This window comes from Tauraco erythrolophus, chromosome 3, assembly GCF_009769465.1.
Source record: "Tauraco erythrolophus isolate bTauEry1 chromosome 3, bTauEry1.pri, whole genome shotgun sequence".
In the NCBI taxonomy this organism is placed as follows: Eukaryota; Metazoa; Chordata; class Aves; order Musophagiformes; family Musophagidae; genus Tauraco; species Tauraco erythrolophus.
Window position 1 is genome coordinate 77,177,104 of NC_141467.1, and position 27,792 is coordinate 77,204,895.

General features: G+C 41.6%; 1 protein-coding gene across 1 annotated transcript; it reads right to left on the reverse strand.

The window, feature by feature from the left end:
* Positions 1 to 3,420: 3,420 nt before the first annotated feature.
* On the reverse strand, positions 3,421 to 23,444 carry LOC147529053 (uncharacterized). The gene is given in 5 exon segments (XM_086609327.1): positions 3,421 to 3,547; positions 15,152 to 17,850; positions 18,049 to 18,428; positions 19,411 to 19,553; positions 23,392 to 23,444. Coding segments are annotated over 5 exon segments (3,402 nt in total).
* Positions 23,445 to 27,792: the final 4,348 nt, after the last annotated feature.

Genomic DNA, 27,792 nt, shown 5'->3' on the forward strand with positions numbered 1-27,792 from the left:
AAATTATAAGCAAAGCCAGGAACAAGAACTTGACTGCAGTTCCTTAACAAAAGCAAAGCAGAAATATAAAAGACGTTAGCTTTTTTTGAGAGCTAAGACTGCTGTGGAATGTAGGCCAATTAAATAGACATTCCAATTTGTAGTAATATCTTCTCCAAGTGCTTTATCTGGTGCTTCTACCTTGCAAGCATCATGGGGCCGGATGGTGTTCATGTGCGCTACAGCAGTTTCCTCCTGTTACTTTACCTAGCACACAGTCTTGGCAGCATTGTCATTTCAATTTTTAATACTTTCTCCTTATACAGCTTCAATCACTTGTCAAATAATAATCCTAGATATAAAATCATTTAGCTTATCTATTTTTTTTTTTTTTTTTAAATTCTGAGTGGGTTTCACTGCCCTATAAAGTCCTCAATTTGATTAGGCATTTAAGCACTACTCTCTTGCCCTAAAACTAGTTTTGAAGCCAAAGATAATATGTTATTTTGTACATGTATTTGCTATATTATAAGTTCAGTTTGTTGTTGTTGTTTTTTTTTTTCTCAGAGAAAGGGTTATTTTAGCATGCCAGACTGAAAACATTTTAATGGAATGAGGAATGAAAAATTGCCTGTAAAAGGACATGCCCACCATGCAGACAGCTGAAGAATTAAAGTTCAGCTTGTTAAAAATATATTCTGACAGACATTTTCTGGCTGTAAATACTGATTTGATTTAATAACGACACTCTATGAGGGCCTGTCAAAACTGTTGATGGAAAGCAGGAAAGGAGGCCAGTGTGGCCTGCCTTGGCTTCTAAGCTCCTTAGCTCTCAGTATGGATAGATTTTTGGTCACAGATTTTTGGAAAGGGAGCGGTCAAAAGTGCTGACCAGCTGCCTGGCTTCCAGGGCTCCTCCTCTGGTCAAAAGTCAGTTCCCTGACCACAGTATTTTTCAAAAATGCTGTTTTACATTAGTTCTCCTAAAGAAAAATTCTAAAAACTTTCCATTCCACAGAATATTTCACATTTCCAAACTATTGTTCCAAATCAAAACGGTAAATAAGTTAAAAATGACAAAATATCCTTGTGTGTCTAGCCACACACCATTAGTCAGACCAGTAATCTAATAAAATGGTGGTTCTACCACTGAAGTCTGGAAGACATGTTATTTCCTGCACACTGCTTCTGCTACCTTGGGTGATTATATCAGGCCATGCTACAGCGAGTAAGAATGTGGACACTGGTTTCTAACAGAGCTGGGACTTTACCTATTTGTGTAGCTAAAACACGAGCTTCATAGTGTAGCTCCAGCCACACACAGTCCACTAAAGGGACCCTCTGTGTAAGGCTTGCCGTTGATTCCCACGCTCAGCCAGCGGCAAATCTTCTAATGACTTCAGTGAGCGTTGAGGATTACACAGGAAAGTGGAGAAAAATGGTTAAATGTCTGAAAAGATTTACATGGGAAAAGAACGAAGCTCAAAATGCATACAGCTTAGCTAAGCAGTGACTCAGAGGGATCTGATTGCCATCTACAAATATTTCGGAGAGGTTAAACACGTGGGTGGGGAGGAACTACTCAGGATAACAAAGGAAAGGAAGCAACATGATTGCAGACAATTTGGATTCAACTGCAGGCATATCTTCTCAATAGCATGACTGGTTAGACTGTGGAACAATTTGCAAGTGAGACGGTGGTGGTCTCAGCATTTTGGCCATTTACTGCCAGATGAGGAAAACACATGGTAATGAATAATCCCGTTGTAGAAGTAGGTAGACTTCACAGAGTTTTCATAAGCTTTTTCTGTTCTGCTTTCAAGATTCTGGGATCTCAGGATGAAAAAAGTAGAAGCAGATGAAAAACAGAGGCATGTACAGTTTTACTGCTGTTTGCTACTTTAAACAAGTATTATCTCTAAGTAACCAGAGTTATTTTCATTTATCATTCTATATCATTGCTCTTTTTAAAATAATCCTATTATTTCATTTTCTGCAATCTGAAATTTCCCTAGTTTAATATCACTGAATTAAAATGGAAGTAAAAGAAGCATAAACCATCTGCATTTCTTCTTGCTTAAAATTACATAGCAACCATTATGCCAAACAAATAATATTTAAATAGGCTTACAGAATGCTGTAATTACCCCAGCACTAAAAAATATATATGCACATTTTCATCCTTTTCTGTCCTTGGGTAATGGCAATATTAGTGACTTACATTTATATAGCACTCTTCTCTTGAAAGAAGACCAATTGCTGCACAAACTAGTTTCACAGACAACATACAAAACACATTTCGCTCATAAGTGTTAGGCAGTCAGCTAAAGGCTGAAGCGAACACAGCATTAGAGCACTGGGTTTGTATGGCTTGGAGAGAAGGATGCCTCCAGATGAAACAGTAGTGTCATGTAGGCCAGGGCTGAGCACATTTCTTACATCAGTAATGACTTTTAGGACCAAGGATGGCTCAAACAGCATCACCATCTCAGCTTTGCAGGAACAAATGAGAAATTTTGAAGTGCAATGTGTGCTTTATTGAGTAGAGGAAAGGATAAGATAAAATTTGTACCACCAAAGGACAGAAAGGAAAATACTGACTCAGCCTTAGTTTTTGAAAACATCTGTTTGCAAATGAACTTGAAATATGGATTTAAATTGCCTGAAGAGTATTTTCTAGGGAGTTTGGCAATGCACAGCATAGTAAAGGATGTCATGATTCCCAACTCAGACAAGCTATGTGTCCTGACATACATTTCCTGAAAGCTGGCCCGTGTAATGCGAGCAAAAAAAAAATCACTATTGCGTCAGGGTTTCAACTTTGTGAAGCAGCGTGCTCCATATGCTCATCTTTAACTAGCTGCACCTTTTCCAAGCCCCTTCCCAACCCAAATCTGAGCTACAGTAGAACATAATGAATGGCCATGAAGTAAGGTCTAAATATTAGAACACTGTAAATTTTATTTATGCGCTGACGTCTCTCTCCAACAGCCTGGTGTCCTTCGTTATCGAAGGCTTTCAAAAATACCTGCCTTGGGAAATGTTTGGAAGACAAAATGTGCTTACAGCTTAGCACTTGTGTAAATGAGAGAAAATCAGGGCAGGAACAGTCATGTCATATAATTCATGTTAATTGCAATTCACACTGTTGGATAAGTGCTTAATATTAAACAACTGAACAAAGATAGGTGAGACCAATAGAACAGGTTTCCTGGAATAAATGGTCTCCTAGGAAGAGAGTGAAGGAGATATGCTCTGTCCCAGCCTTTTTGTCTCAGCACTCCTGGAGCACACAGCAATACAAAAGAGGTCACAAAACAGAATGAGGACAGAGGTGCTGAAAAAAAAGTATTGACCATCCCTACAACATGCAAAAACAACATGACCGAGAAGCCAGGGGAGAGACAGAAGAGCAGAAATGAGATGGAGGTGAAGTACAGCTCAATCAAGCTTCAGCTGATTGTCCAAAGAGGCACTGGTATGCTGTGGACAAAGCAGCATCTGGGCAGACAGGTGGTGAAAGTGCAAAGCCAGAAACCAGGGTAAAGAGATGGCTACAGCAGCTAAACTGAGAGAATGAAGAGCAGAACAAAGGTTTTAGAAGTAAACTCAGAAAGATTGCAACTATGTTGGTCTAGATTCTGGGCTTCCTTCAACGCAAAGGGACCTTCACTTTTTATAGGATAGGCTTAAAAACCAAAAGTTCTTTATGTTTCGCTAGCCACACTGTTCTTCCTCAGTGGGGCCCTTAAACATGAACTTCTGAGTGCTGGATCCATCAGCCCCTGCACGAAGCTGGCTCCTGATGCAGGCAAACTCTTGTTAGGGGAAACAATTTACAATCTCATGTTATTGGCAGAATGGATTTGGAGAAGTTTCTGTACCTAATTCCTTGTCTTGCCCACACCAGGCAGCACCCGCCCTGGGAGCATCTGGCTGCCTGAGGGCGAATTGGTCAGGTCAGGCTGCCCAACGGGCTTGGCTTTCTAAAGGGCCATGCTACACCTAGGCCTGGAGCATCATTTAGATGTAAGGCATTTGGTATTTTAAGATTTCAAAAGATCAGGTCTAGTGATGTTGAAGAAAAGTGGAAAGAGAAAAGCTAAAGTTTGCCAAAGGCAAGCACAAAATAACAGGGAAAAGAGGAGCATCAACGTGGCATCCGGCTTTACTTTGGCTGAAATCTTGAGCGTAACTCCCCTTACTTCAGTGACTCCAGGGTGCATTTGGCCCACTGGATAGATAATGGTCTGCACTCTGGCTCTTGTATTTCTACCAAAAGGAGTCTGTCTACCTTTCCGTCTGCTTCTCCTGAGGGAAAGGTGTTTTGTTATAACAGGAGCAAAATGCAATGGGGTCTGCTCTCTACCTCACAAACAAAAACCAAAGATGACTGTGACCCTCTGAGATTTCATACTTTGCCATCAACCAAATGTGAAAATGGCTGGAAGGCCTCAGTCATGAAAAAAATAAAAAAGTAGAAACCTATCTGTCTCACACCTTTGTTGCACATAGCTTTTCATTATAGGCCTCCTTTAATCCAATATAGCAGCCTATAAAATACATCTCCATTCTACCATCTCTTTTAAGCGAAGTCTCTTGATGATTTTTTGTTCTCTATTTCTGCTCAATTGGATTGTGTCATACTTTTTCTTTTCAAATTTTCTCTCCTCCTTAAGCTTTCAAGCGCATTTCCCCCTTACTATATCTACACCCATCAATCCTTTTTCTTCCACCCACCCAATGTCTCAAATTTCCTCTCTGAAACAAGGACAGAACTCGGGTCTTTCCAAGTCCTCAGATCTACAAAAATCAGTACAAATTCACTCCCTGGTCCTAAGTGTCTTTTGTGTTAACAATTCACTTTATAAAAGATTTAAAGATGTATAAAAATTAGTTTTCATGGTAAATATTACTGTATTTTTGTTAAATGTCTAAAGCAATGCAAAATCTAAATGCTAAGAAACCTGAGAAAAACTACAGAATTATCTTTGAGGGCAGCCCTGTGGAGAAGCACTTGGGGATACTGGTGGATGAAAAATTGGACCTAAGCTGGCAATGTATGATTGCAGCCTGGAAAGCCAAACCCAAGCACAGGTACAGGCTGGGCGGAGAATGGATTGAGAGCAGCACATAGGAAAAGGATTTGGGAGTGCTGGTCGATGAGAAGCTCAACATGAGCCGGCAATGTGCGCTGGCAGCCCAGAAAGCCAACAGTATCCTGGGCTGTTATCAGAAGAAGCGTGGCCAGCAGGTTGAGGGAGGTGATTCTGCCCCTCTACTCTGCTCTCGTGAGACCCCACCTGGAATACTGCATTCAGCTCTGGAGTCCCCAACATGAGAAGGACATGGAGCTGTTGGAGCGAGTCCAGAAGAGGGCATGAAGGTGATCCAAGGGCTGGAGCACCTCTGCTATGAAGACAGGCTGAGAGAATTGAGATTGTTAAGCCTGGAGAAGAGAAGGCTCCGGGGACACCTTCTAGCAGCCTTCCAGTACTTAAAGGGGGCCTACAGGAAAGCTGGAGAGGGACTTTTTACAAGGGCATGTAGTGATCAGACAAGGGGCAATGGATTTAAACTGAAAGAGGAGAGATTTAGATTGGATATAAGGAAGAAATTTTTCACTCTGAGGGTGGTGAGGCAGTGGAACAGGTTGCCTACAGAAGTTGTGGATACCCCATTTCTGGAAGTGTTCAAGGCAGGTTGGATGAGGCTTTGAGCAACCTGATCTATTGGAAAGTGTCCCTGCCCATGGCAGGGGGGTTGGAACTAGATGATCTTTGAGGTCCCTTCCAACTCAAACCATTCTATGATTCTATGATACTCTGTTCTGGTGACACCTCACCTGAGTCCTGAACTCAGCTCGTCCTGCATCCGGCTCTGGAGTCCTTAGTACAGAGAAGAAACAGACCTGTTGGAGCAGGTCTAGAGGAGGACCACAAAAGTGATCCAAGAGATGGAACACTTCTGCTATGAAGAAAAGCTGTGAGAGCTGGAGTGGTTCAGCCTGGAGAAGAGAAGGCTCCGGGGACACCTTATTGCGTTCTTTCTATATATGAAGGGGGCTTATAAGAATAAGAAAGATGGAGAAAGACTTGTTACCAATGCCTGTAGTGACAGGACAAGGGGTAATGGTTTTAAACTGAGAGTTGGTTTATATCAGAGATAAGGAAGAAATTTTTTACAATGAGGGTGGTGAAACACTGGCACAAGTTGCCCAGAGAAGTTGTGGATACCTCATCATTGGAAATGTTCAGGTTGGATAGGGCTTTCAGCAACCTGATCTAGTAGAAGATGTCCCTGTTCATGGCAGGAAGGTTGGACTAGATGATTTGTAAAGGTCCCTTCCAATCCAAACCATTCTATGATTCTTTAATTATTGAACTTCTTAGATAAGTAAATGCTGTCTGTATTTCTTCCATTCAGCATAAAAGGTGACCTTCTTCAAACTCCCAGATCAACACTCTTGAAGGCAAAGATATGAAATTAGTTTCAATCACAGTTGCTTGGTTTCAGTGTTTCTCAAGAACTTAGCTTTCCTTACCAAGTAAAGATATCTACTAATGGTACAGTGAACACTATTAAATATCTTAAAGAATGTGGTTTCTACTACTTCCTTTCTTAAACTGGGTAACTGTCTTATCTTAAAAAGTGTAACTTAGACCCTTTTGGAGAGTCTCACAAAAGGATTTATGGAAGATGCATGTGAGAAAATGTGGACCATTAGTATATATAACAGCAACAGTATAGAATCAAAGCATTTCTGTTGTTAGTAAGCTGAGATGTCCCTGTTTATCAGCTGTGATTTTTACAGAACTGTCAGACATTTAGGGATTCCTGGCTGATACCAGTTTCAACTGCCTGGGTCAACTGGTACCTGATTTTCACTTGGTTTTCCATCTGAATTCCTATACTAGTAGAAATAAAAGTCAGAAAGTGGCCACTAAGGTCTCTCCTTCAGTTAGCAGAACCAAAGCCGCAGTCAGAAAGTAAAACCCAAGTAAAAAAAACAAAAAACAAAAAAATTTTCTTAATTTCTTACTGATTTTCATAAAAACAATCACTTTTCTGGGATGATAATTTAGGTAAAGACCCCTTTTATTGCAACTGCAGCTCATTCCTTTTTCCTCCTATATTAATTAAATCACACGCAGAGCATAATATTCCAGATAAATTTCCATTGCATTAAAAGTTCAGAAACATGGTTCATTTTGTATAATAAATGCATCAGAAGAGCCATTCTGTATTCATCACAGAGGGATATGCCCCTCTAAAATATTAAGTCAACCTTTGGGCAGGCCATACTTCCTGAGTTTCAATGTATATTGTGGCTACAGCTCAGGAGGTGCGTTAGTAGTGTCTCTCTCCACAGACTGATGAAAAATGGTTTTTTTTCTTATCTGAAGTATAACAGAGATTAGCAGTCAAATAGATTCTTTGAATTTAATTAACTGCAAGCCCTACAGTAGAGGAGAATAACTTCCAGATGACCCAACATAAGAACAGCCTTCTTCACGAGCATTCGAGATAAAGCCCTGGTGTTCAGGCAAATTACTAACTGAATAATAAAAAAGTTTTATGCATATGTATGATTGAATAAATGAAAACTGAGATTAATAAGCTTCAAAAAAAATCCTTGAAACAACTTTACTGTAAAACTGTTACAGCTTGTTTTGGATACACAGAGTTGAAGATTGCCATTAGAAAGCATGATGCATCATTCCCATGCAGCCATTCTGAACACGGTGGCTGGGGTTTTTTGGCTTGCTTTTTTTCTTTTGTTGGAGCTAGACCCAAAATCACAACCTTTTAATCTCAGAAATAATCTTCAGAAAATGTAGCGTTTTGTTAAAAAGTGTCAACATAACAATGTGGGAAAGGATAGTCTGTCTCTGTGCAGAAATATTTGGTGTTAACAGTCCTATATGGGAAAGTGCAATTGGGGAAAGGGAGGTGGAGGGGAGGATATAAGCAAGAACTTCTCTCAGAACCGTCCTTTTTTTCCTCTCAAACTAAATGTGAACAAAAGCGTCCCGAAAATATTGAGATATGTAGATATTTTCAGGCTTCTGAAAGAGCAAGATCATCAGTGCCAGACCATGAAGGGCAGTTCTTAAATGATTTCCAGTCATTTCAAGTGAAAACACTAGAAATACAGAGTTTGCAGCAATCTGAGATTACGAGATGCTCCAGCATCATTAATTGTCTTAATTTTCCACACGCAAGTGATTTTAAGCTTGTCTAAAACTTTTTTCTCTTGCATTGGTGAATGTATCCCTTGTTACTGCAAATAAATCTTCCTCAATAATTTCGGCTTCTGCAGAGCACGATATCAGTCCTGCAACATTATTTACATGGATAAATGCAGAGACACCTGGATTTCACTGAAGAATCTGCCCCTGTTTGTTGGCCCAAGGCATAATTAAGTGGTATACTTGACTCTGTGCTGTGATAATAGACTATATCTGGAGCATTTTTCTGCCAAACAGATGTTTGAATGAAGGAAAATCAATCATCATAATATAAAAGTTTGTATCAACTTCTTGGACTGTTTTAAGAACTAATTTCTGAAAGTAATTGGCCATTATCTCAATACTCAGAAACACCAAAGACTTTGTGTACTACATTCAGGATGGTTATTCCAAAATTATCAAATCCACTTTAGGTTTTGTTAACTGTTTTCATGTTTATTGTAAGAAATCTACACCTCTTTCAGTGAGGGTGTAATTGGCATAAAACTATTGCCTTTTGATTGACATTTAGCTCAAAGACTTTTTGGATGAATAAGACAGTTTCAGTAGGAACAAATGAAAAGTACTTCCCCCTACCTACCCCAGCTCCTCTTCACTGATGACAAACTCAGGCTCTCCGGCTTCTTGGGAAGAAGAAAAGGTACTCTGCAATATATTAAGGATAAGGCTTCCTGAAAAGAAGGACATGCAAAAACAAAAAAAGCAACAGCAAAAAAAGGAAAAGAACCACCGCAACCCCCCAAACATTCAGTGATTTGCATGGAATGCTTTTAAAGGCTTGTGGCAAGAACTCGGTGGACTGTATTTACTGTATTCTTAATAGTCGTCTTTTTCTAATCAAATTTTGGAAAGTTAGTACTGTATGATGAAGCTGACTTTCATGCTAACTAAAAAAAAAAAAAAGAAAAGAAAAGGAAACACTGCTTGCACCTCAAAATGCAAAATGAAAAATATTTTCCTCCACAAAACATACTTTACAGACATTTCAGACTAGTTGCTATGACTACCACGACACGCGTAAACGTGTCTGCTTTAAAATGTCATCATCCTGCCATCGTGTGCCCGTTTGTGGTACTGCGCACAAAGTCTGTATTTGAAATTATGATTCAGTTTTAAAACTTGGACATTTCTATCACTAGAAAAATACATGTTGCAATATAAACATCAGGTTTAAATCGCCTGAAATTATCAATATGCTATGATGCTGAAGGAGAATGAATAATACATGTAAATAAATGTGATGCGGTGACAGTTTTTGCTTCTTTTACCGCAGAGGTAATGCTCTATAATATAAAACATTCGGGAAACCAACATCTAACTTGATGACATTGGTAACATTAACACGTTACTTGAAGAAAAATTAGTAATTTCAGTCCTGAGCTTTTCTCCTTTGTCCCAGTCTCATAGAATCATAGAATCTGTCGTGGGTTGGGCTGAGTTCGGCAACCAAACCCACGCAGCTCTCCCAGTCCAGTAAAATGGAGAGGAGAGAAAAATGTAATAAAAGAGCTGAGGATCGAGACAGGAACAGAGGAGCACCCACCAACCACGGTCCCGGGCAAAAGAGGCTTTTTTTCTTAATGCAAAACTATTTATTAACAGCTACCTAGAAAGAGAAAAGCACACAAAAACGGTTACTTAAGAGAATAACAAGAAAACAAGGCCAGGTCTTAAAAACACCACCACTCCCTCCCTCTTTGCCTCTTCTTCCCGGCTCTACCTCCTCCCCCCAGCGGCGCAGGGGGGCAGGGAATGGGGGAGTGCAGGTCAGTTCATTCCATGTTGTTACTGCCGCTTCTCTTAAAGGAAAAGGAGTCCTTACACCATTGTCCCTTGCTCCAGTGGATCCCCTACTCACGGCGAAAGCGTGAATCCTGCCCGCTGGGGGGCAAATCCTTACCCCATCGGATTTGCCCCAAGTGCGGGCTTTACCAGTCCTGGGCTTTTAAGGAGCCGCAGCCACTCGCTCTGGCGTGGGTCATCAATAAACTTTAAATGTGCTCCGGCGTGGGTCGTCATGTCGACCTTAAATGCCTCTCCGTACAGACTCTGAATGCGTAAAATGCGTAAAATGTGTCTCTACCTGTGCCCATGATTCACAATAGTCTCAGGCTTAGGCATCTCTTCCCGACGTGGGTCATCCACTGGTTGCGAGTGGGTCTCTGCTTGCTCCACCGAGGACTTGTTTGAAAAGGGGCTGCTGCTGGCAAGGGGACTCAGCCGCGGCACACGTTGTTCCGTTCCATCTTCACTGACCTCTTATGTGTGTGTGGCCGTTTCTCTTAGATTTCAGTCCTGTCTGGGTGAACTCGGCCCGGTGGGCGCCCCGGCAGCGGGGCTCTCCCCGAGTTCCCCAAGCGGCTCCGCCGCCGCCATCCTCGACGGAGCGGGCCCGGCCCGGCCCAGGCCGCCGGCCCGGCCGGGAGCCGGGAGCGGGGGCCGTGCCCCCCTCCCGTCTCCTTGCTCCTGGGCAAAGGCACACCTTTCCGGTTCCTTTGTCCGACGTAAATAGGGCAATTCGCAGAGGCGCCGATTGGCTCAAGCCCCGAGGGGGACGGGAGTCCGGTCTGATGGGCAGCTTCTGCCACCCGGACCTCCCCCCCCACTTCAAACCATAACAAATCGTAGAATGGTTTGGGTTGGAAGGGACCTCAAAGATCATCTAGTTCCAACCCCCCTGCCATGGGCAGTGAAATCCTCCACTACACCAGGTCGCCCAAAGCCTCATCCAACCTGGCCTTGAACACTTCCAGGGATGGGGCATCCACCACTTCTCTGGGCAACCTGTTCCACTGCCTCACCACCCTCAGAGTGAAAAATTTCTTCCTTATATCCAGTCTAAATCTGCCCTCTTTCAGTTTAAATCCATTGCCCCTTGTCTGATCACTACATTCCCTTGTAAAAAGTCCCTCTCCAGCTTTCCTGTAGGCCCCCTTTAATTACTGGAAGGCTGCAATAAGATCACCCCGGAGCCTTCTCTTCTCCAGGCTGAACATGTTACCGAAAATCCGGAATAAGAAACTTATCAACACCAATGGGATGTAGATAAGCAGACACTTCTTTATTGCGGCGCCGGGTGCACGGGGGATATCTCCTCCTAGCGTGCGCACCTTGCACCAAAATTAAACTTCTTATATAGAGCTTACACATGCATAAACAAATTATTTCCCGAAAATCATTAGCATATTCTTCTCCTATTTCCGATTCTGCGCAATAAAATTTAGAATCATCTGGAAATGAGTCTGGGGTATAATATGGGTAGGTGGTCTATGAGTCGGTGGTCGCGATCTCCCCCTGCCGGAATTACATTTTGCTTAAGTTCACAGTTTCTGGTAATTACCTCATGGTTTCTTGGCAAGTACCCATAACTCGTTAAGGCTGGCCTTCTTCATTCTCATTAACCCAAACCTTGATAGCTACATGCATTCTTCTAGTTCTATGTAAGTATCATAAATCAATTGGTAGGTCAACTTGTACTCGTTATCTACTTTCTACATGATTCTAACTTATCCCTTTGGTCTTGGTACAGGATTATACAAAGGCTTTCATAGCAGCATCTGGTTACTGTACGAGCATACTTTTCATTGAAATATTTCTTATAGCTTTATATTATTAAAATCAATTGCAACCTATATTAATCACAAACTATTGATTAAATTCTAATTACTAAAATTCTAGGTATCAGTAACATTTCCCCCCTTTGAAAGTGTTGAAAACTATTTCAATACTTTCACCACTTTTATCTTTACTGCTTAGCACTTATTCATTATCATTTTCAAAGCTAAGATTCGTTTCAGCATAATTTGGTGGTAAACTTTAGTCTGGTGGAATAGTAGGTAACTCTCTCATGATTCTGCGACTGATTGCAATTCTGTTAGCAAACTGTTTCTTCAAACAAGTATATAACAGCATGATCATCAGGAAGACAATTAGCAACAGAAACAGAGTTTTAATCAAAGATTGGATCCAAGAGCTTAGATTCCAGCCCAGCCCTTTGAAAATTTTTCCTATCCAGTCTTCCGACATGTCTTCTCGGATTGATTCTGTTTCTTTTTCAATTTTTCCTAGCAAATCCAAGTCATGCTCTACATCCTGAGTAACGTTTGGAATGTGTATACAGCAGTGGTCTAATTTATCCTTGAGATATCCACATACTCCATGTTCTTTGAGTAGAAGCATGTCTAAAGCCATTCTATTTTGAAGTGTCATTCTAGATGTTGCCTGCAATTGAATGTTCAATTCTTTGAACCCTTTCTTTGTAACATTTGCTAACTTTTCTACTTGACTTGTCAAATGATACAGCCATTCTCTGTTTCTATATGAGGCTATAGGATTTAGAAGAGACTCAAGGGCCCAGCTGATTTTTAGTCCTGTTGATGGTTCGTTCCAAGTGTCATCTGTTTCAGACCTTTTAGTTCGTTTTAGATTTAGCTTTTCTAGGGGTCCTTTAAATGGTGATTTTTTCCAAATTGGACACAATGTTGGCATGCCTAAGGTAATTTGTTTAACTTTACCATCTAATGGTAAGTGAGTTGTCCAGGTCCCATCATTTAATGCCCAAACCAAGTGTCCAGGACTTTGGATCGTACTATTTTTACAACTTAGGAATGTTCCCTTTTTAATCTGATAATCTGCAGTCAATTGAAGATCGTTTTTGAGTCCTCGACAGAAACACCCATACCTCACTGCAGCTGCTAAAGGGGGAATTTCTTGTATTGCTTTACTTACGGTACTACAATTGTAAACTTTTTCACATTTCCACCAAGATACTGAACTCCCTTTTTCTCGTGACGTAGTTCCTCTATCTGTCACTGTTGGCCAAACTGAATAAACTGACCCTACCCATGTAAAACACCAAGGGGTTTTTGCCATGTATTGAAATTGGGAGAATATAGCCATGGACCAAATTGATTCCCAAGTAAGTTGTTCCTTTTGTGAAGTTTGAGTATTTTCTTCACATTCCCATTTCAGTATTATGCGGCTTGTATTTTTCCTTATTGGTTCATCATAAAAACACCATCCGTAACCATATCCTGAATCTAGTCCTGTCCAACCACCACTAGTGTCTACAAAGTTTGAATTCAATAATTTTCTACACTCAGCCCTACTTCCTGGGAACTTCCATTGTTTTCTAATATATCTCACTTGTTCATACCATTGAGTCACTGGCTTTTGTTCACAGTGAGTGGTCTCATTTTTATGTTCTGGATCAGTCAAATTCATGGTTAAGATTCCCCATGGAATAGATTCACCTGCTGCCCTTGGTATTGGCAAGCAAGCAGTAATCTGTGTAACATTCTGTAAATTGGCAAATCCTTTAATTAATCCTAATATCAAATTTTCCTCAGGTGATTGTTTGGGAATTTCAATCACTTGTTCTGTTTCTAATTGTCTTTTGTTCCTACTCACCAAGTCAGCCCACGGTTTCACCAGTACTACCTTCCAGCATAAGATCCAAAGAACAATTGAAAACGGATATGAGAATTTAGACATGTTTCAAAGTCAGTTTCAAAGTCTCTGGGTCATGATTCACAATTTTCCAGGGTGTTGGTGCTTTCTTCACTCGAGTGTAATGTATCCAAGCTGTAGATTCTGCAATCTTGACTGCTGTAAAGGTTGTCAACAATATTTGGAAAGGTCCTTTCCAGCGCTCCTGCAGAGGTTCAGAAGTCCACGTTTTTACGTAGACATAATCTCCTGGTTGGAAATCATGCACTGGAGTGTCTAAAGATAAAGGTCGATTCCAAATCACAGCACTCCGAATTGCAGCCAAGGTTTTCCCTAGAGAAAGCAAATAGTTATATACATCTTGTTTTCCTTTTACATGCATATCTGGATTTGGTTCCGGGGATTCATAAGGTTTTCCGTACAACAATTCATAAGGACTGATAGAGGTTCCACTCTTTGGCTGTACTCTGACTCGAAGTAATGCCAAAGGTAATGCTTGAGGCCATTTTAAATTTGTTTCTTGACAAATTTTACTTATTTGTCTCTTTAGAGTCTGATTCATTCTTTCTACCTTTCCACTGGATTGTGGCCTCCAGGATGCATGTAAGTCCCAGGCAATGCCCAGTACTTTGCTAACGCTTTGGACTACTTCAGCAACAAAGTGTGGACCTCTGTCAGATGAAATTCCAATTGGAACTCCAAATCTTGGAATTATTTCTTGTAGTAACCATTTTACTACTTCTTTTGCTTGTGTGGTACGACAGGGAAGGGCTTCAGGCCATCCTGTAAAAGTATCAACCCCCACCAGGACGTACCGGTACCCATTCTGTCTAGGTAATTCTGAGAAATCTACTTGCCAATAATCTCCAGGTTCTGTACCAGATTTTAACTTACCCATGTGGGCTCTTTTCTTGATTACTGGATTATTTTTCAAACATATTTCACATTTTGCAGTTATCAATTTAGCTAATCCTAGCATTTTAACTGATACTACCTGTTTCTGTAAAGAAGTTACCAAAGCTTCTACTCCCCAGTGACATTCTTGATGCTTTGTTTGAATTATTTCTCTCATCAAAATAGGTGGAATTACTACTTGTCGACTAGGGGTTACCCACCATCCAGCTAAGTTTTTCTTAGCGTTTAATAATTGGCCTAACTTATCATCTTCCTCTGAATATTTTGGCTTTTCCCTAGGAAGGGCTACTGTTTTGGAGGGAATTAATGCCATTTGGAATGCTTGTTTCTTTGCTACTTTCTTTGCTGTTCTGTCAGCTAAATTATTTCCAACAATTTCTTTTGTATTTCCAATTTGGTGTGCTTTACAGTGCGTGATTGCTACTTGTTCTGGTTTCTGAACTGCTTGCAGTAATTGTAAAATTTCATTCTGATGCTTAATGTTTGATCCTTGAGAGGACAATAATCCTCTTTCTTTCCACAGAACTCCATGGACATGCACTACTCCAAAGGCATACTTGGAGTCAGTCCAAATGTTCACTTTCTTCCTTTCACTTAATTCTAGGGCTCGAATCAGAGCAATAAGTTCTGCTTTTTGGGCGGATGTGGTGCTGGTCAATGCTCTGGCTTCTATAACTGTGGTGTCTGTTGTTACCGCATATCCAGCGTATCGGACTCCTTGTTCCATAAAGCTGCTGCCATCTGTATACAATTCCCAGTCTGGTCGCTCCAGTGGTACATCCTTCAAATCTTCACGACTGGAATAAACATACTCGATAGTAGCCAAACAATCATGTTCCAGTTGTCCTTCTTCCTGTGTGGAGTTTAAAAACACTGCAGGATTTACCAGGTTAGTTGTTCTTAGAATCACATCATCCTGTTCGGTTAGTACCACTTGGTATTTTATCATCCGGCTTGGGGATAACCAATGACCCCCCTTTTGTTCTAAAACAGTTATCACCATGTGTGGGACATAGACCGTTATTGTCCTTCCCAAAGTCAATTTGCGAGCTTCCTGTATCAGCAGCACTGTTGCTGCCACCGCTCGCAGGCAACTTGGCCATCCTTTACTCACTGTGTCCAGTTGTTTGGAGAAGTATCCAACAGGTCGTTTCCAACTGCCCATCTTCTGGGTCAACACTCCCAATGCAAGGTGTTGCCTTTCATGGACAAACAACTGAAAGTCCTTAGTCAAGTCTGGAAGTCCTAAAGCAGGTGCTGACATCAAAGCACGTTTTAATTCGATAAAAGCTTTTTGTTGATCTGGTCCCCACACAAAAGGAGAAATCTTTTGGGCTTCGTACAGAGGTTTAGCAATCAGCCCGTAATTCATGATCCAAAGGCGACACCACCCAGCCATTCCCAAGAATGCTCTGAGTTCATGAATATTTTCTGGTTCAGGTATATTGCAAATAGCTTCTTTTCGACTTTTTCCCAATTGTCGCTGTCCTTTAGAAATTTCAAAGCCCAGATATATTACAGTCTGGCAAGCTATTTGGGCCTTTTTCCTGGATACCTTGTACCCATTTAGTCCCAGAAAGTTCAAAAGATCTATTGTTACCTGGATACAAGTTGACTTCTCCTCTGTAGCAATCAGTATATCATCCACATATTGTAGCAGTAGATGTCCAGGCCTTGGTTTCTCTTGTTTCCATATCTCAAGTTCTCTGGCCAGCTGATTCCCAAAGATTGTCGGACTGTTTTTAAATCCTTGGGGTAGCCTTGTCCATGTTAACTGCATCTTTCGTCCAGTCTGTGGATTCTCCCACTCAAAAGCAAACAGTTTTCTATTTTCTTTTTCCAAGGGTATACAAAAGAAAGCATCTTTTAGATCAAGCACTGTAAACCACTGATAGGTCTCTTTTAACGAGGTTAGTAATGTATATGGGTTTGCTACTACTGGGTAAATATCTTTGACTATTTGATTCACTGCTCTTAAATCCTGTACCAGCCGGTATTCTCCGGACGGTTTTCTGACTGGTAAGATAGGAGTATTGTATTCAGATTCACATTCCTCTAAAATCTTATACTTCAAGAACTTGTCAATTAATTTCTTCAATTCTTGTCTGATTTCTGGTTTAATTGGATATTGTTTCAATTTAACTGGTTTTGCCCCTTCTTTTAATTCTACTTTAACAGGCTCTGCCAGTTTTGATTTGCCAGGGATATCTGTTTCCCATACTGTGGGAATCACAGCAAAATCTACATCCGAAGGTATTTCTTGTACTTCGGTTGTTTCCTGAATCATCAGAATTTCACCTGTTTTTGATTCCGGTATTTTTAAGAGAATCTCTCCTTCTTCAAAACTAATCTGAGCATTTAATTTAGACAATAAATCTCTTCCTAATAAGGGTACTGGACATTCAGGTACATACAAAAATTCATGGGTAATTATCTTTTTCCCAAATTTTAAATCCAGGGGTTTCAGGAACGGTCTGCTTTCCTCTTTCCCTGTGGCCCCTATAATATTTGCTGTTTTTGTTCCAATTTTTCCTTTACAGGTGTTTAATACTGAAAATGTTGCTCCAGTATCCACTAAAAATTTAACTTCTTTTTCTCCCAGCTTAATTACAACCAGAGGCTCAGCTGGGTTCCCCTCCGGTCCCCTTCAGTCATCTAGCATCATGATTTTAGCCATTTCTTGCTGAGCATTTCCCTTTCTAGGGCAGTCTCTTTTCCAATGTCCCTCTTCCTTGCACAAAGCACACTGATTCATTCCTAGGGGAGTGTTAAAATTCCTGCCACCACCGTTCACAAATCCTCCTCTTCCACCGAATCCTGAACCTCTTCCTCTGCCTTGTCCTCTATTCACTGTTCCTGTCATGACTGCTAGCAGCCTGTTTTCCCGAGACTTTCTTTCCTCCTGTTCTCTATTGTTATACACCTTCCAGGCTGCTTCCATCATCTTATTCAAACTCCTAGAGTCTTCTCCCTCTAATTTCTGAAGTTTCTTTCTTATGTCTGGTGCTGATTGTCCCATAAAAATCAAAGCCAATTGTATTTGTGCTGCCTCAGTTTCCACCTTTAAATCAGTATATTTCCTGGCAGCTTCCTTCAATCTCTCCAGAAACACTGAGGGAGATTCATTTTTATCCTGCCTTACTTCATATAATTTAGACCAATTCAAAGATTTAGGCATAGCATGTTTAATTCCGTATAAAATCCATTTCTGATACCGACTCAGTCTCTGTCTCTGCTCCGCATTATTTGGATCCCACTGCGGATCCCCAGATGGAAAATTCTGTTCTAAAGTTCCAGTCATATTTTCATTCAGAACTGCCGCTTCAGCCTGTGCTCTACCTGCTTTCAACACCATTTGCTTTTCTGTATCATCCAATAAATTATCTAAAACCACCTGCAAATCACTCCAGTCTGGGTCCTGCGTTCTAATTATAGTATCCACCACTCTTCCTACCCTTTCCGGATCCTCTCTATAAAGTCCGGCTGCCTGTTTCCAAGCCATCAAATCGGTAACTGAAAAAGGCACCTTTACATACACCGGCCCATTGCTACCAACTCCCTGCCGCAGGGGAGCTATTGTGTGTGTCTGCTGCCGAGTTCTCCGAGAAACAGGAGTATGAATTACAACCTCAGAGGGACCCTCCTCAGCATCCTCAATACCACTGCTTTCTGGTTCTTGCATCTGTTCCCGATATTCTCGACCCCGATTTCTTTCTCTCCTAGGAGGAGATATATCTAATTCTGGTCCCTCATCAGCTTCAGGAATAATCCTCTTTTTCAAACAATCCTTTCCAATATCACATGTTGTACAACACTTTTTCCCCTTTTTATTCCCTGTAGCAACAGCCAATATCAGACCATTTCCATCAATCAGTCTGCACTCCTTCTGCCAATCTTTTCTTTGCCTTAAATAGAAAAACAAATCTACATAAGGTATTTCATCCCATTTCTCTTCCCTTCTACAAAACAGCATTAACTGAAAAATAGTGTTATAATTCAAAGTACCATTCACAGGCCATACTTCTTGATCTTCTAACGTGTACAACGGCCACCAATGATTACAATATTGAATCATTTTGTTCTTTCGCAAATCATCTCCTATATCTCCCCAATGTGCTAACAAACATCCTAATGGAGAAGTTTTCGGGATTTTGTCATTTGTAGCCAAATTACTCGCACTTTTACTTTTAAACAAACGAGTTAACTTAGATGCCATGATATAATTGTTTTACAGTACAATATACAATCACTCAAATCTGTCGCTTTGTTCTTCTCCGACTGCACCCCTCGCGGAATAGCAGGACCACGGATCCGAACTCTGCACTCGCTTCGTGTTCAGTTGCACGTCTCTTTCTCACAGTCACACTCACACAGTTCTGCAATTATTACTTTGAATACAAGTATGTAACACAATAAACACAAAACTCAGCGCCTCAGTACCCAGTCAAGACAAACAATTCCACAATATAGCACACAAGAAAACTTCTAACTTACGTTAGAGGCACAACTTATAGAACACTATAGCTAGCATATAGGTTCCAAGTCTCCGCTATGTCCAACCCTGCAATAGCTTTCGCTTATGGCTTACGGGCAGACGCCTAGGCTTCCACTCCACGAGGATCCTCTGCCCAACCCTGCGCAGCTTTCACCGCGACTGACAGGCAGGCTACAGCGAGGGGACTCGAACCCACTCGCAGTGGGACTCGAACCCACTTTCCAGAGGCGGGACTCGAACCCCCTCTATGTGGTGGGACTCGAACCCACTCACAACGGTGGGACTCGAACCCACTCGTTTAAAACAAAAGAAGTGTCTTACCCAAAATCCAGGGGACGTCGCGAAGAACCTTACGGATCGGGGATCGATGGGTGTCCCCGAGAAATCCTCGGTGCCGGCTGGAACCGATCAGGTCCCCGACTCCTCTGGTCTCCTTCAGCGAGGTCCCATCTGGGTCGCCAAAACTGTTACCGAAAATCCGGAATAAGAAACTTATCAACACCAATGGGATGTAGATAAGCAGACACTTCTTTATTGCGGCGCCGGGTGCACGGGGGATATCTCCTCCTAGCGTGCGCACCTTGCACCAAAATTAAACTTCTTATATAGAGCTTACACATGCATAAACAAATTATTTCCCGAAAATCATTAGCATATTCTTCTCCTATTTCCGATTCTGCGCAATAAAATTTAGAATCATCTGGAAATGAGTCTGGGGTATAATATGGGTAGGTGGTCTATGAGTCGGTGGTCGCGATCTCCCCCTGCCGGAATTACATTTTGCTTAAGTTCACAGTTTCTGGTAATTACCTCATGGTTTCTTGGCAAGTACCCATAACTCGTTAAGGCTGGCCTTCTTCATTCTCATTAACCCAAACCTTGATAGCTACATGCATTCTTCTAGTTCTATGTAAGTATCATAAATCAATTGGTAGGTCAACTTGTACTCGTTATCTACTTTCTACATGATTCTAACTTATCCCTTTGGTCTTGGTACAGGATTATACAAAGGCTTTCATAGCAGCATCTGGTTACTGTACGAGCATACTTTTCATTGAAATATTTCTTATAGCTTTATATTATTAAAATCAATTGCAACCTATATTAATCACAAACTATTGATTAAATTCTAATTACTAAAATTCTAGGTATCAGTAACAAACAGACCCAACTCTCTCAGACTATCTTCATAGGAGAGGTGCTCCAGCCCTTGGATCATCTCCGTGGCCCTCCTCTGGAACCGCTCCAACAGCTCCATATCCTTCTTGTTTTGGGGACTCCAGAGCTGAATGCAGTATTCCAGGTGTGGTCTCACAAGAGCTGAGTAGAGGGGCAGAATCACCTCCCTTGACCTGCTGGCCACACTTCTTTTGATGCAGCCCGGGATACGATTTTCTTTCTGGGCTACCTGCGCACATTGCTGGCTCATGTTGAGCTTCTCATCCACCAGCACTCCCAAGTCCTTTTCCTCCGTGCTGATCTCAATCCATTCTCCACCCAGCCTGTATTCATGCTTGGGTTTGCCCCAACTCATATGCAGGTCCTTGCACTTGGCCTTGTTGAACTTGATGAGATTCGCAAGAGCCAACTCTCCAGCCTGTCAAGGTCCCTCTGGATGCCATCCCTTCCCTCCAGCGTGTCCACAACACCACACAACTTGGTGTCATCTGCAAACGTGCTGAGGGTGCACTCAATCCCACTGTCCATGTCTCCAACAACAATATTAAATAGCACTGGTCCCAGTACTGATCCCTGAGGAACACCACTCATCACAGGCCTCCACGTGGACATTGAACCGTTGACCATAACTCTTTGAGTGTGACCATCCAGCCAATTCCTTATCCACCGAGTGGTCCATCCATCAAGACCATGTCTTTCCAGTCTCATTCAATTGCAGACTGTATAGAAAATCACTCATCTTGCACCCCATTGCTATAATTAGGTATGTATTAATTAGGTATGCCGCATCAGATTACCCACTCTTAGCAGACTGCATGCAGCACAAGATGGGAAAAGGAGGGAAAACTGCTTTTTGTCCTGTTTAGGCTACAGAAATCTCTTTCAATGTCTGGGTGCATAGCCAGCCAGCTCCCAGCTCTGTATCAGAGCAATATGTAGGCACGCACCAACCTCTCCCTATTCTTAGACAGAGAGATCCACAAACACATACCCTTAATTCCCAGTAAGTAAGCACAGACACATTCTGTTTTCTTTTTGTACTACTGAACAGCCGTAGGACCTCACCTGTTTAAAGTAATAATCCCTCAGATTCTCTTCCAGCCTCGAGGTTGAAACACTGATCAAAAACCTTTCAGTCCACATAAATGAGGAGGTAGCAGCCTCTTTTCTCATCCACTTTGTTAGCACTAGACTATGTTGAGTTTGCATCACCCTCCTAACCCACCTTTCTGACAGATGCAGGTTGGCTGTGTAAATGCAGAGCTGGAAGAGAGACAATACCCTGCCAGTTAGCAAACATGAAAGTGAATTCACACAGCACTGATCTGTACTCCTGAGCCACTGAGTATACCACTCTAACCACGTACATTTTTAAAAAATTGAAATGGCTGAAATAGCTCAGGACCCCTAGGAGGAAAGCATTCACAACTTCCATAAAACCTCAAACTTGGTGTGATTGAAAATAAATCACTGAAACTCTCTAGCCAGTTGTTACAGATGAAGCAAAACATACCCTAAAACGTTATTTAAAATCTCCACAAGGAACCTGAAATATCCCTATTCCAGCTGAGGCAGGTTATAACTGTTAACTATCCGTGTATAACCTTATCCAGTAAGATAACTCAGCAATGGGAAGCTCTGCTGCCTCCAGAGCTGAGCAACTCAATACTGCCTGGGCTGATAAAATGTTTTACATCTTTTGCCATCCTACCATTGCACACATTTGAGTCCTTCCAATGGCAGCCAGCCACTGGTGAGCTCTGTACAAAGTTCTCTCCTCAAAACCAGTTCCGTTTCTTCATTTAATCTTCTACTCTATTTCCCTTTATGATCAGAAATGAGATTAAAGGCTGCCACTGAGAACGGAGCTGTCAGAGGCAACCAGCACATCTAGCCCTCCCAGCTCTCTTTGACAAACTGATAGATTTTGGTGTCTCTGCTCTGACACCAAAGACCTAATCCTGCAAATAGTTGCTCACACAAATAATCCCACTGATTGCAGTGAAAGTAAATTCCACAAGTTTGCAGAATGTCCTCCTGCTTTGCACATGCTGCAACTGTTACTCAGCTGCTTGAGCAGCCGATGAGAAACAACTGTGATTCAGAGGAAAAGTCCAGTGGCTTTACCAGGGTACTAGCTGCACGTCTCCTCTGCAAGGGCCAACAATTCACTCTTCAAAAGCATTTTTACCTCAACCATTTTATCTGCTTGTGTTTTACTTCAAGCAAATCTGAATTCGTGAAGTAGTCAAAGACAAAACCTCTACTAAGGACTGTTCTTCTGGGCCAAGGCTAACAGGATCTGGCAAGCTAGTTTAATCCTCTTGTTTAATTTGTAGCAACAGAGATACTCAACTCTTCTACTCTTGGAATAGTACCAAACATACGTAATTAACTCAGCATTATTGCTACCTGCCACAAGTTATTGCGTTCGGATGCTGCAAATTTTCCCTCCGCACCCTGATGCTCCCTGAGAAGCTGTCATCTGTGATGAGCATCTCCACTGCCTTGGAGCATAGGAGGGCCCTCTCCTACCTCAGGCCATTAAATTTAAGCATTATTCAAATAATTAATGATAAAGTTTCCAGTATTCATAGTGTGTCATAGCACAGTCTAACTTGATACCATGACAAAGACATAACAGGATTTTTATGGGACAGATGAAAAAAGGCAACCTGGCACTCACTAGTCTGCTCCACTGGCTTGTGCTGCTCGCGGGGCAAGTCCAGAGCAGGCGAGTGACCACCTCCTCTCCACAGTAGTGTATTTGGGTCCATTTAGGTAAAGAATCTATGCTAAACAAAAATAACTCAGTGGGCCGTTACACAACCAGCCAGCTTTGTTCACAGATGTTAGCTGCACCAATAGATCTGAGTCATGAATTGATTATAGTGCTGATAACAAAGTAGGTGGTAAAGAGACAACTCTTACCGGTTAAAAAATAGGACTGATTGAGATCTCATGAGGTCATCTAGACTAGTCTCCTCCCCCAGAAAGATAATGCAAATTTCCCACCTCACCACCCGGGAGTGATGTTTTCTGTCAAATCTCCAAAGCAAGAACAGTTAATCCTCTGCATCGGTAGAGGCTGACCCAGCCTTATTACCTGCCTTCAGTGCTTACTGTCTGAACTGCAGCAGGGCACTATTACTGAGCAAGATAATTTCTAACTTCATGTCTCCAACGATGCTCCAAAGCATTCAGAATGGTGCAGATCTGCATCTCCATGGCATTCGGTAGTCCATGGCCTGGGATAGTAAAATACCCTTTATAGTTCCCAGCATGCTAACACGTTGCACAATCATGTTGTAACTGGCTGTGGATAATGGGGTGAACTACATTCACATAGGAAACAAAACTTTCTTACAATGATATTCAAAAAAAACCCCAACCAACAACCAACCAAATTAGTCTGGAAGCTTTGGAGAGCATTAATCCATCCCAATAAAAATGTTTACAGCCTTGACCTTTCTCTTGACGTCTGCAACAGAATTGGAAAAGAATTCCCTATAGACATGATCCAAGGCTGAGAAAATAGTTTGATGGGAAATTTTGTTTCCATTTTGCTGGAAATTTTCAAATATCTGTCAGGAAACCAGCCTCAGCTCCATGGCTTCTCCCAGCCCACAGTCAGCTGCATCAACCCCCATCATCCAAGCCCTCCTAGTGAGCCTAGCAGCAACGTGAGTATCTTTTGTTCCGTAACACATCCTTACTGTAGGAACTCTAAAATACTGACAAATTTCAGCTGAATTAGAAACATCCAGATATTTGGCTATTCAGATTTTCATCCTGAATGATAACACAGACAAAAAGTCACCTGAAAATTCAGAATTTAAGCTGAAATGTGAACCCACTATTTCACATGCAATTAGTGCTCTTCTGGAATAGACATTAACTTTTATCGCTTTTGCAAGGTGGCAGATTAGCTTTTTTGTGATTTATCCTTTACTCCAGAGATATGCCATTCTGTGAGATAATATATATAAACTTTGTTTAAATCAACTTCACTATTTCCCCCGTAGCTAAAATTCAACTGAGGAAAATACCAACCACACAATTGCTTTAGTTCTGTAGCAAATACTTCCTGTTAAGTTGACCAAGGAACAAAAAATATTATTGTGACCTTTGTGGATGAAATTACCGAACTTTTTAATACTGACATCATTCTCTATTTTTCTGCAACTGACTGAACAATTGTACCCCCACTATTTGACCTCCTTATTTGATTTTCTGCTGGCTCTATGCTATTTTTCCCCTCTCTACAATAGGAAGTTTAAGGTCTTTGTTTCTGGTATCAGATTTAAATGTCGTTTTGTTGGCACTCTTGCATGAGGGTGATGCGCACTGGCTGCTACTCTTTGTTGTTTCAGTCCTCGCAATAGTTCACTTTGCTTTAGTTTGCTAAACCAGGAAACACTGACTTGGGCAGCCTGGTCAATGACTCTCTTTTGCTGTTGACTGTTATTACTATCTGTTAACTAACTCCTCTGGCAGATTTTTCTGAATTTATGGCAGATTTTTTCCTCAAATCAGCTGATAGGAAACTTTTGACCCTTTAAAGGAACAAAGGAGCAAAGAAAGTTGCCTTAGCTTTATTGAAGTAAGAGTTGGAAAACATCTGTCGGGTCATCAAATTAATCACTTGGTAAGTACGGGACTATTGCCTCTCTTTCTATTGTGTCAGCAACCTGAACAGCGGGAAGCAATTTTATTTGATTGCAGATTTGGCTTTTAGCTGCTGCTCCACAACCAGGCTGTGACTCTGGGCAGGCTGAACCATGTTGCTGAGCTCCATGGGTTTGTAGCCAGAAGCCAATGCTTTAGCTACATATCTCTGTCATTGCAGCATGCCAAGCAGAACCAAGGGACAATATACTTCTTGACAATATACTTCTTGGATGAACTTTGCTGAGAATTAAAGCTCTCCATAAATATTGAATGCATCTTTTTGGGTTAGAAGAGAGAATCCGACAGCACTTTACACTTTCTGCATTAATAGTTTTTTTATTCCTCATTTTGACTACAATCCATATTTGAGAGTTAGCAGGTGGGAAAGCAGAGAGGGAAGGCAATACTTGCAGAGCGTGAATTCTTGAAAATCAAAGATGGTTGTGCCAGATGTCCACAAACTGTAAAGCCTGAAGTCTTCTTGGTGACAAGATGATTATTCCCTGCAGCTACGGACTATATACATTTGAAGTTGTCTCTGTGCTCAAGAAGAAAAGAGGATGCATGTTTGAAGGAATACTCAGATATAACACTTTTTATTTATCTTCACTAAAAGAAAAGCAATTTAAAGGGAACACAGAGTTCCCTTTGCAGCCTGCAAACTGCGGGCAAACAACAAAAAACTGCTGAAGTCTTTGGTTTATGTAGGTCAGGCACTCGACATGGCAAAACTGGCCTATCATTGCACATACATTTACATACCTGCAAGCAGCGAGACAAACCAACTCTTCTGATTTACTCATATAATGTACTTTTTTTTTGCCTGAAAGATGAGATAATGTACTTAAAAATAATTCAAAACCAAAACCACTGAATGAGCCCACTGCATCCCCCACCTGAATACACAGTACGGAACACGCACAGCAGTTCAGAGAGCAGCACCATGGAGGTACATCAAAGAAGAACGTGGTCTGCTACAGCACCGACATTTTACTAACCTTTTCTACCACAGCATCCCTTGTACTTAGAGTGTAACACAGATAAAGTACAAAAACTCTCATGATCATTAAGAAAATCTGGGGAAATTTTGTGAAACACTGTTTCCCAGTCATTCTTCAAGATTTACTGCAAGTCTAGCTTCTCTTGTTCCTGGGAATATTTCTGTTATAGTATTTGACATAAAGAATAATGTATCAGAGTTACGATATGCACACATGAGATCAGTTGTATAACTCAGCATTTACTGAGCATTATCCTTTGTTGTGCTAATGGGCTTTTTGGCTTTCTTCTATTTTCATTGTCAAGTCACTCAGCTAAGAGAATCACAGCAGTCATATACAGAGAGCGACGAAGTTACACAGCAGTGTGTATCAAGATGCAAAGGGTCCTATCTAGTGACAGCCTGCAAGGGGAATTTCTGTAAGCTGAATGCAATCAGTGAATAGAAACATTGCCAGCAATTCAAGCAATAATGTTACAGTGCCTCTGTGATTTACAGTGACCTATTTTACTTCTGATTATAGTCGCCAAGGGCAGCAGTTCTGTGATATCATCAGTGGCACTGATGATATCAACTTGTTCTTCCTAGCCTCAAGGTGTTCCTGGAGTGCTTTTCACATCAGCGCAGAACAGGTCTCCAGGTCTCTGTGTGGGTTTGGACACATCTCTTGCTTTGTCCATTGTGGAGGAGAGCCAATTTCAATACTAATCCTTCTGTGATAAGCTACGCAAAAATTTGGTGACCATCATAAACGACTGTCTGTGCCTGTCTGAGAGGTGATGACCAGGACATGCTGTCCAGATGATGCTCAGTACATTCTGTCTTCTCTCTCTGGAGTTGTTTTCCACTAGACCTTAAAACTCTGCCTTCAGCGTGGAAAGGGGTCAAGTTTCGTTCTGATAGCAGGATAATTACTGCTCAGTAGCTAGACTACTGCAAAGTCCCAGTGGTGCCAAGGGCACTACAGTCCTTTTCCCAGGTTGGTAGATAATGGCAACAAAAGTGAGAGGGAGCTACACCACTCACCACTTCAGCTGAGTCAGATAGGTACCCGGTCTAGGAGACTGGTCTTCTCCTACTGTTAATAGAGAGGCGAATCTCTCTGAATGCAATTCAGGAGAGAAGCAAAACTTAAATGCATAGAAGTGCATATGTCCCAGACAACGGTTCACTTTGTAGAGAAGGCTACAGTATTTTACCTTCAGTAGCATCTCTCTGTCTGAGGTAACGCCTAGTCATTCTGAGGGGACACTGGCCTTCTATGGGCATGAAACGAGGCCCTTGTTATAGCGAGCCCTTGTTATGACAGCATCCTGCACTTGCTTGATGCATTACATTACCCTAATGTCTGTACATTTACTCCAAAAACAGCCTACTCTGCCTTGCATCCAAATACACAAGTCTCCAGATGTAGTACTTCTACTCATATCCTTTGGTATTCATAACTATATATATGGGATGAATATTCAAAACTGTAATCTTGGCATGCCCCAGACTAATTCAGGGATGACAAATATAACTTTTGATCGCGCTCTGTTCATGTGGAACAGTTAGAACAGCTGCTGCTATTTCAGTTCTCACAGGCAGGGAGTTAAATTACCTACAAATAGACAAGGCAAGTGTAACCCAGCAGGCAGACAGAGCTGGGAGGTGTGCTGGTGCCACCTGCCTCTCCGCAGACACAAGGGCTGGCGAGGGGATACCTGGAAGACACGCTATAAAGCTGCCCTCTGCAGTGCTTATGTCAGGGCCTCCCTCTCACTCCCTCTCAACCTCTGCCCCTTCAGAGCTGGAACTGAGGTTTCTGGAGGACCTTCATGCTTTTTTTGTTTGGATTTTTTTTGTTTTGTTTT